This window comes from Nicotiana sylvestris, chromosome 4, assembly GCF_000393655.2.
Source record: "Nicotiana sylvestris chromosome 4, ASM39365v2, whole genome shotgun sequence".
Classification (NCBI taxonomy): domain Eukaryota; kingdom Viridiplantae; phylum Streptophyta; class Magnoliopsida; order Solanales; family Solanaceae; genus Nicotiana; species Nicotiana sylvestris.
Genome location: NC_091060.1, coordinates 73,712,589 through 73,723,434, shown reverse-complemented (window position 1 = coordinate 73,723,434; position 10,846 = coordinate 73,712,589). Strand labels below are relative to the sequence as shown.

The following is a 10,846-nucleotide window of genomic DNA, read 5'->3' as shown; positions in this document are numbered from 1 at the left end:
GATGATGTAATAAGAAAGATACGTTACGATGGTACTCGGTTGAGTGAGTCACCGGGTGCCCATCGCGGCCCATCGATTTGGGTCGTGATATTAATACTCATTCACCCCGGCCTAGTTTGGATGAGGGTTTATTGACATTGAAGTCATCCGCAATTGAGCATCTCTCGGGGAATAAATATTTTCAAGCGACATAAATTGAAATGGAATTATTTTATTTAATTAGAGTCGCCACTTGGAATAGTTTATTTGGTGTACCAAGTCACCGATTTTTTTACAAAATCCCAAATCGAGGAAATCGACTTTGTTTAAAAGTCTGCGAAACCAGAAATTGTAGATAAGGAATTCTATTAACTCAGGAGAAGGTGTTAGGCATTCCCAGGTTCTGTGGTTCAAGCATGGTCGCTTTAACTATTTACTAATTGGCCTAAATATATTTTGATCACAAGAAGACGGTAAAAATAGCTCAAAAGGAATAACAACAATACAGAATACTAAGTGTAATAAGAACATCTCAACAAAAGAGAAAATATTATGTAGTAACAATCCCACAATATGTATTTCAACAAGGAAGCTAACAAGAGTCAAATAATTCCAAATAAGGAAATTTCAACTAATATAGGATATCTAAACTTCTTTTAAGGTTGGGCAAATTCGAAGAAAATACAACAATTTCAATTCAGGATGAGCAGCGGGAAGATAATTATAACTTCAATTAAGACTAAATAATTACAGGAGAGACAATAATGATTTCCAACAAAGACAAGCAGTTATGAAGATAGCATGACAATAGAAGAGCTAAAAATCATCAGTTAAGCAAAATAAGAGTCAAATAGGCAATAAGAATGAATCATAAAGCAATTAATTCCTTTTAAAGCATGTAGAGGTGAAACTAGTAAATAGAAAAATCAATCATATCAAGATCAACTTCATACTTAGTGAATATAAAGACCTAAGAACTTTAAAAGGCCAACTTTCTACAAATAAGTCTGAACACGCACTCGTCACCTCACGTACACGGACTACAATCAACATAAAAGACTCAAATCCTAAGGGAAAGTCCTCCACACAAGGTTAGGCAGGATACTTACCTCACGGATTACACACCGATACTCTAAAATGCACTTCTCGGGTGAAAAGACCTCCGGACAGCTCAAATCCAACCAAAATAACTTCAAAGCACAATTAAAACACATATGAAGCTATTCCGAATCATAAAGTTTCAATCTTTAACCAAATCCAAAAATCGGTCCAAAAGTCGACCCTTGGGCCCGCACCTCGGAACTCGACAAATTTTACAAAATCTGAATACCAATTTCCATATGAGTTCAACCATACAAAAATTATCAAATTCCGACACCATTTGGTCCCTCAAATCATGATTTTTCATTTTAGAAATTTTCTTCAAAAACCCCCATTTTCCTCAACCCAAAACACAATTTAAATGATAGAAATAAAGGTAAAATCATGGAATATATTAAATTCTAGGTGAAGAACACTTACCCAATCGATTTGTTTGAAAATCCCCGAAAGAAGCTCTCAAAATTAAAGTCCAAAATCTAAAATATGAAAACAATGGCCAACCCAATATTTAAATGTTTCTGCCCAGCCTGTTCGGTATCTGCGGACAATTAGCCGCATCAGTGGCACCGCAGAAGCGGGGCTCCTTCGTAGATGCGATGCATCAACTACAGAAGCGGTTACGCACCTGTATTCCAGCTCTCGCAGAACCGAGCTAGCTTCCAGGACTCAAAGATCGCAGATGCGATCAGACTCACGCAGAAGGGGAGCCGCACTTGCACTCCAAGGTTGCAGGTGCGAAAATACCAAAAATCAGACATGCTCAAAACTATGCAAAACATCTGAAACTCGTCTGAATCACAACCGAGGCCCTCGGGACCCTGTTTAAACACCCAAATAAGTTTTATAACCTAAAACGGACTCGCTCGAGGTCCCAAATCATAACAAATAACACCGCAAATACACATCGCGCCACGAATCGAACTATGAACTTCCAAATCTTCCAACTTTAAAAACTCATGCCAAAACCAATCAATTCAACTCGGATTGATGCCAAATTTTGCGGACAAGTCCAAAATGACATAACGGAGCTTCTCCAACTCTTGGAATCGCATTCCAACAACGATATCACAAAAGTCAACTACGGCTCAAACTTCTCCTTTTTCTAAACTTCAACTTTTCCAACTTTTACCGAATTACCTTAACTTACCCTACGGACCTCCAAATCCGAATCCAGGCATATTCCTAAGACCTAAATCACAATACGAAGCTGTTGAAATAACCCGAAACCCGTTCCGGAGCCATTTACTCAAGAGTTTGATTCTGGTAAAATTCTCACCGCTTAAGCTTCCAAAACTAGAATCCTTCTTCCAATTTGACTTTGAGTCATCCGGTAACTAAATTCCACCATGTACACAAGTAGATAAATATAATATGAAGATTCTCAAGACCTTATGCCGCTGGATGATACTTAAATTTTCAAAATGACCGGCCAGGTCGTTACATCCTCCCCGTATTAAAACCAATGTTCTTCCTTGAAAGTGCCAAGATTCGCCTAGAAGGCCTCAAGTTGCTGAATTCACACCTCCAACATACACCCACGGGTTATCCCATGTCACCCTAATCCACATAATACTGACGACACTATCTCAACTGATGTTTTAGCTTTTCTAGCAATACCTGTCGTGCCCTCTTTTTCTCGAGCGAAATCGGGTTCATGACATTTGAGAGGACAACTCATTCCCTTTTGGGAATTGGGTTTGCATTTGAAGATTCGCCACCTAATGATTAGGTTACATTAACACACCAAGAGAGTTTGATTTGACTAACCACAGATAGGGTAAGGGCTTGAAATTATCCCAAGAGGAAGGTGTTAGACACCCCTCAATATCCACTAGTGTGGTTCCCGGCCAGACTATTGTTATGAACTTAGATGCAAATAACATGTAAACAGGTAAAGCTTCAAATTAGAGGAGATTTTCATATGAGGGTTTATAAACAAATAAAGTTGGAAAGAACTAAAAGAAAGCTGATTTTTCTTACAAATAAAAGAGTTTGAAATCTTTAGAAGAAACAAAGAAACAAAGGGAAAGGGGAGTCCTAGGTTTATTAATAATATGGATCACCCCACACAACATCCGGTAATTACTCCTCAGTGAGGGGCTACACGTAATACTATCACGTGGTCATCATATCTATATCTATCCTTTCCTACCCCGTTAAGGTATTAAAGCGCGGAATGGTCTCGTTTACTTATTGCATGCTATTACCCGTCCCAATCCTATCTGCCACAGAGGTATTTAAGACAACTAATCCTAAAAGGGAGGGATATTAGGTTTATTTGTAGATCCAAAGGCATAATTCTATGGCGACATACAAAAACATGTATAGCAAGTTGGGGAGGAGAACATAACAAGTAAAAAAGGCTCAGATATACCTCCTTCAATCAGAGAAGCACGTAGTTAGCATGACTTACACATACTATTTAGGGTCTAATTGAGAACTTAAAAGTCGAGGAAGACTGATTTATTACATAATTCAGATAAGAAACTCGAATCAGGCCTGCCTGCTGGTTGTAATTAACAGATTCTATTTATAATTTTCACCCTAAAGCTTGCCTAAGTGTTGGACAAGGATCCTATAGACATGGTGTCTAATGAATTCAGAAAGCATTGAAATAAACTGAATGCGTACTGGTTAAGAACCAGATTATTAAAGAAAGGCAAATTTTTAGCAAAAGGGTTATAAGTTCTGGAGATGATGACACGTCGTTATTACTGGTTTTAGCCTTATAAGTGAATGAAGCGATTCAGATTCAATTAATAATTCCTATAGACATGCTTTCTATGCATTGTCGATTTCAAAACCTTTTATAGACATGGTAAAGAATGCAGAAGCTTTATATACATGATATCTAGATGCTGAATTTTTGTTTAAGACCTATGAACATGATTGCTAGATGAAGAACGGATATACGGGATTTTAAAGGACCTATAGGCATATTTCTCTATATGCATATGTAGAATTCAGATTCCCATGTACTTATGACATGATTTCTATATGAGAGCATGTAGAATTCAGAAATACTTGTATACATAGAATCTATGTGAGAAAATCAGAATACCTATAAGTAGGATATCTATGTGAGAATGCAGAATTTCAGAAATACCTATAGGCAGGATATCTACCCTTTGCATACATAGTTATCCTTCCCTTTTTCACTAGCCGTCCCTAAGAATTTATTACAAATTATTACTGCCCAGAAAAAAGTAAAAGAATACATCAGAAATTGAAAAGTACAACAAGGGAAAGGTTGATTCAGGCTTCATTTCTGAAATATGAGGTAAACCAACTCCAAGAGATCATGATCGAAAGCCTTTATCTCATTTGGAAGTGTCATAGTTTCCTAAGATCCTCAAAGGGGACTCCGGGCAATGCTCACATCCAAATACATTATCAGATTAAGACAAGTGCAGTGTGGAAGGGCCAACCCTCAAGTGTCCAAGTTGAGAGGGAGCTCAAGGTCCCAAGGCAAGGCTCACAAAAGGGGGGCAGAACTTGAGGACTAAGAGAGTGTGCAAGTGCAGAAACAGAAGTTTGAAAGGGGGGAAAGGGAAAGGGAAATAACTACAAATAAGTTCACATAGGGGTACATGGGGAATTTGAAAAGACTAGGCAGGCTATGGGTATACCCAGCAATAGAGATTACTAACACGCCTAGAAGCCCACTAGAACACATTATTAGAGGCTAGGATCCCAAGGGATAAAGTTTAGTTCATGGACAATAATTTGAATATTGTCATGGCTTAAACCATAGCTCAAATACATAGGGGACATAGGTTTTGGGATTCATAATAGGAGCAGGTGGAAAGAAATCAGCTTGCTAATTCAAGTACAGAAACAGTAAGTAGACATGGATATAGAAGCAGTAAATAAACACGTTGTTGTGGTGCTAAAGCTTAATAAGGACATACCAACTTTAGAGAAACAAATAGAGAAAATCAGTAGGTCTTGTAAACAGGCCATAGTGCAGACAAGAGAGAATACTATTGTGTATGAATGTGAGTTCATAAAGATTGTGAAAAAAATGACCTCTGAGTTTGTGAAAGAGGCGTGCCTTTATAGTGTGAAAATCAGGCGGAAATAAGGTAAGAGAATAGTTAAGGAACTAATTATCAATTAAGAATCAATCACACGAGACTTCCTTTAATTAAGGAATTTAGATTCAAACGGGAAAACTACTTGAGGGAAGAAGTCCAATAAACCTTTTGTGCAAAGCATGCAATTAGGGGCAAATACATAAAAAGTTATTTAAGGGACAGAATTTTGAAATACACGGTTGTACAAATAAGGTAAGAAAATCAATTAGTAGTTGGTCTATGAATGAACCAAGTCAGAAAAGCTAAGAAAGGTTTTAACTTAAGTCGAATCACAGGGAAATCAACAGACAATGGAAAGAAATCAATCAGACCTGTTAAGAAGGAAGTCTGAAACTAATCAAGATTTGAAAGCCATTTTAGAGGGAAGTTCATCACATATAAAGAGCATACAGACATGTTAAGCTAAAAGAAGATGTCGTGTCATTGCAAAATTAGTAGATAATAGGCTATAGGAGCATGGTTGTCACATAGGTTAGCAATGTAGAAGAGAAGTAGCAAAAAGATCCAGTGTAAAGCAAAAGTCAAAATCATATGAAAAACAAGAATTTCAAAACTCAGTTCAAAGACTCGAAACTGGTCAGAAAGAGTTTAGGGTTTTTGAAATAAAACCAGTTCAGGCAAATCATATAGCCAATGGTTTCCAAATTAGGACGAACCCAAAATTCTACGGTTTCTACCATCAATCGAGTGTTGAGATGAGAGGACAAGTAATTGAGTCGAAACAGGTTCAGAGGACTCAGTAAAGAACTGGAACCTTTAAATTGATACTCTCAGCAACAAAACATATGAGAAACATGATAGAAGAGTAGCATACGAAACATAGCAGAAGAGTTCAAAGAAAACATGGTAGAAGAAACTAATACGAAACATATGGAGAAACTGATAAGAACAGTATGAGAAACATATTAAGAAATATTAGAAGAAACTTAACTAGAACATAGTGTAGTAAACTTAATAAGACACACTCAAGAACACAGTAGGGGAAAATATAGTAGAAGAAACACACACGAATCACAGTAGAAGAAACACGCGAGAACACAGTAGAGGAAAATATAGTAGAAGAAACACAAAAGAAAGAGCAAATCAGAGAAACATCTAAATATTTCAGAAAAACCCTAAATCGGAAAAAGAGATGGTTTCGAAAGTATAGTTTTTTTTTGAAAGAAAATCTAGAAAATTGTGTAAAAACTTAGGGAAAGCATTGATCTGGAACAGATTTAAAAAGATCAGAAAAACCTCAAAGCTAGGGTTTTTAGAGGAACCCAAATAGTGAGAAAGGCTTGGATCTAAATAGAAGGAGTCCTAGCTAGGCTCGAAACAGACATAGCTTGCTGGAGTAGGGCCAAAAATGGCCGTAAAGCTTGAATCAACAAAGGTCTGGACCCAAATCTTCGTGGTCGAGTCATGAAGCTTCAGTTAACCAAACTTGAGGAGCCATATGTGGCTTGGTGGGTGGTGAGACCACCATAGATTTAGGTTAGTAGGTGGCCGGAGAAGATGAACAGAACTCATCAGAGAGGAGAGGAGAGGGAAGGTTCTAGAGAGAACCAGAAGTAGAGAGATAGAGACGAGTGAGGAACGAGAGGGGTATTGGGTGGTCGTTTGGTTAAAAAAGGTATGCCGGATGATAGTTGTTGATCTTTTTTTATCAATGGCCAGGATTTAATAAGGTTTTGGGTCGGCTAGGGGTAATTGGGGCCTGGGTCTGGTTTTAATTGAAATTGGGCTGAAATTGGGGTCTAGTTAGGGGTCAGATTTTAGGCTAAAATTGAAACGGATTGGGCTATTATTTAAATAGCCAGCTTTTCCCTTTAAAATTATAAAAAATAGTAAATATCCCAAAATAAATGGAAAGCATCAAAATGATTTATAACACATTATTATCGATTTAAAAATATAAAATCTCATTTTATGAATATGAGACGAATTTAAACCTAAAATGACAAATATTGCAATTATGCAATTCTATCCTTAAAAAATAGCAAATAAATTTGTAAAAAATACCTTAGCTATATTTTAATATAAACATGAGACTACAATAAATGAAACACCAAAAATAATAACTTTGTGGATACTTATTGGGGTTTCTTGATAAAATAGGGCAGTAAATTGATTTAAAAATCTTTTAAAATTTAAGAAAAACAAAGCAACCTTAGAAAATACTCATATATGCTTATACATGCTATTTTGAAAAGTATTTTACATAAAAAAATATAGGAATAAATTGGGTATCAACAGCTGCCCTTCTTTACCCAGGAAGGATGAAAGAGTTGTTGGGTAAAGATACAATGACCAATTTTGACCGAACGAAGGGGCTTGAAAAGGTTTGGCCGTGCCCTGGCTTATGAGGTGCCTACATATCCCTGGGCTTACCGGAATTAGGCCATATGTAGTTCAGGATCCATCGGCGGAGTATGCTGATGGATATTTTTTAAGAACGGACACAATATTCAGGTTGGGATGAATGGTTATGGTCTAGTAAGGGTGCGGGAACTGGAGCAAGATTGCTCTTGCTGAGATAGCCGTTGCTTGCTGGTTTACCTACAAATAAGCAATACAAGCATATATTGTGCGTAAATTTAAACATGATGAAAGTTCCCATCGGACCATGAATGTTGTCTTTGGACGGTTAGGATGACGTCCTCAGACCATGATGACCTGGGCCATGAAGTGTATAATAAAGGATTCACAGGCCATGAAATGATGCTCTCGGGCTATGAGAATGATGCCTCCAAACCATGATGCTTTTGAATAATGATATGCAAAAGATTAAAAAGGGGTCCTCAGGCCATGATATGGTGTTCTCGGGCTATGAAAATGGTGACTCCAAACAATGACGCCTTCGGATGATTTGGCGACCTTTCAGCCCATGAGATGCAGTAGGTGGCGATCTTTCAGCCGATGAGATGCAATGGGTGGCGATCTTTCAGCCATGCAAATGCAAGTAAGGTGGCAATCTTTCAACCATGCAAATGTAGATAAGGTGGCGATCTTTCAGCCAATGCAAATGTAAGTAAGGTGGCGATCTTTCAGCCATGCAAATGTAGAGGTGGCGATCTTTCAGCAATGCAAATATAGAGGTGGCAATCTTTCATCCATGCAAATGTAACTAAGGTGGCGATATTTCAGCCATGCAGATGGAGGTAGAGCTTAACCTCGGAAGGAAGAATGGTAGCCTTATGCAATGCAAGAAAATGCAGATGGAGGTAGAGCTTAACCTCGGAAGGTAGAATGATAGCCTTATGCAATGCAAGAAAATACAGATGGAGGTAGAGATTAACCTCGGAAGGCAGAATGGTAGCCTTATGCAATGCAAGAAAATGCAGATGGAGGTAGATCTTAACCCCGGAAGGTAGAATGGTAGCCTTATGCAATGCAAGAAAATGCAAATGGAGGTAGAACTTAACCCCGGAAGGCAGAATGGTAGCCTTATGCAATGCAAGAAAATACAGATGAAGGTAGAGCTTAACCTCAGAAGGCAGAATGGTAGCCTTCTGCATTGCAAGAAAATGCAGATGGAGGTAGAGCTTCACCTCGAAAGGCAGAATGGTAGCCTTTTGCAATGCAAGAAAATGCAGATGAAGGTAGAGCTTCACCTCGAAAGGCAGAATGGTAGCCTTTTGCAATGCAAGAAAATGCAGATGAAGGTAGAGTTTAACCTCGGAAGGCAGAATGGTAGCCTTATGCAATGCAAGAAAATGCAGATGGAGGTAGATCTTAACCCCGGAAGGTAGAATGGTAGCCTTATGCAATGCAAGAAAATGCAAATGGAGGTAGAACTTAACCCCGGAAGGCAGAATGGTAGCCTTATGCAATGCAAGAAAATACAGATGAAGGTAGAGCTTAACCTCAGAAGGCAGAATGGTAGCCTTCTGCATTGCAAGAAAATGCAGATGGAGGTAGATCTTAACCTCAGAAGGAAGAATGGTAGCCTTCTGCATTGCAAGAAAATGCAGATGGAGGTAGAGCTTCACCTCGAAAGGCAGAATGGTAGCCTTTTGCAATGCAAGAAAATGCAGATGAAGGTAGAGTTTAACCTCGAAAGGCAGAATGGTAGCCTTATGCAATGCAAGAAAATGCAGATATAGGTAGAGCTTAACCTCGGAAGGCCGAATGGTAGCCTTATGTAGGAAGTAAAAAGGGCAAACGACAATAGAGTTTTCTTAGATTATAGCGGATTGCGATATCGTGATTGTTGGAAATATTATACTTGTTGGGGGCACTGTTGTGTGCAAATAACAATTGCGAGAAAGTGCAACGGTTCGGAGAGTTGTATTCCTGAACTTTCTGAGTGAGCGTATAGTATATTTGATGATTTTGTAACTCAAGTGACTGCACCCAAACAAAAATCGTGAGTTTTGCAAAGGGGGAGGTTAGTTCGTATCCCCGCTGGCTCTACTTGACCCACTTGGCTTGGATCTAGTGATACTGTACGTATCATTGGGGTAGCATTGCTAAACAAAGCGATTTCCGAAATAAACATGCATAATTTTGTAAAAAAAACATAAGTGTACAAATAAGAACAACTTTTAGATAAACCGGCGACTGTGGCGTGGTTCAAGACATTGCAACCTCTCTTGTTACGGAATTTTGAGGGTCCTCCTCAAAATTCTGCCCCAATTTAATGGGTTGATGCTTCTGACTGCTGCTAGCGATGATTGGCTGAAATTAACTTCGGAATTTTGAGGGTCCTCCTCAAAATTCTGCCCCAGTTTCCAACTGCGGGGGGAAATGGAATTTTTGTTGAATTGTGACCAAATCCATAGGACTGCCTACGTATTCCCTATTAAACGAGAATCAGGTCAGGTGTAGTTCAAATTACATCATACGGGAAAGCATAAAGATTACATGTACTAGCGCTTGACTACATATGAATTGATCGGCTTTGGCCAGACTTTTCCGTCCACTTTGGCAAGTATGAGGGCTCCTCCTGTTAGAACCCGGTGAACCATGTACGGACCTTGCCAGTTGGGAAAGTATTTCCCTTTGGATTCATTTTGATGCGGGAAAATTTTCGTTAACACCAGCTGCCCCGGTGTGAACTGTCTTGGCTTGACTCTTTTATTGAAGGCTGTGGACATCTTGTTCTGATAAAGCTGACCATGGCAAACTGCATTCATTATCTTTCCATCTATAAGAGCTAGCTGCTCGTAATGATTCTTTACCCATTCTTCATCGTCTAGCTTTGCTTCCTGTATGATTCTTAATGAGGGAATTTCCACCTTGACGGGAATGACGACTTCCGTACCATAAACCAGCATATAGGGGGTTGCTCCGGTTGATGTGCGGACTGTGGTGCGGTATACCATTAAAGAAAATGATAGCTTCTCGTGCCACTGCTTATGCTTCTCTAACATTTTCCTTAGTATCTTCTTGATATTCTTATTGGCAGCTTCTACTACTCTATTCACCTAAGGTTTGTAGGCTGTAGAGTTCTTGTGTTTGATCTTGAAGGTTTCACACATGGCTTTTATTAGGTCACTGTTGAGATTGGAACCATTATCAGTGATGATTGATTCCGGAATCCCGAACCGACAAACAATACGGTCGCGGACGAAGATTGCCACGACTTTCTTAGTCACAACTTTGTAAGATGTTGCTTCGACCCTTTTGGTGAAATAGTCGATTGCTACTTGGATAAACCTGTGCTCGTTGGAGGCAGCAGGCTC

At 38.8% G+C, this 10,846-nt stretch overlaps 1 protein-coding gene across 1 annotated transcript; it reads right to left on the bottom strand.

Annotated features, from left to right (window-relative positions):
* Nucleotides 1-10,030: 10,030 nt before the first annotated feature.
* LOC138889699 (uncharacterized) lies at nt 10,031-10,534 on the bottom strand. Its single transcript, XM_070173035.1, has one exon. The coding sequence runs from the start codon at nt 10,532-10,534 to the stop codon at nt 10,031-10,033; it is 504 nt and encodes a 167-aa protein (XP_070029136.1).
* Nucleotides 10,535-10,846: the final 312 nt, after the last annotated feature.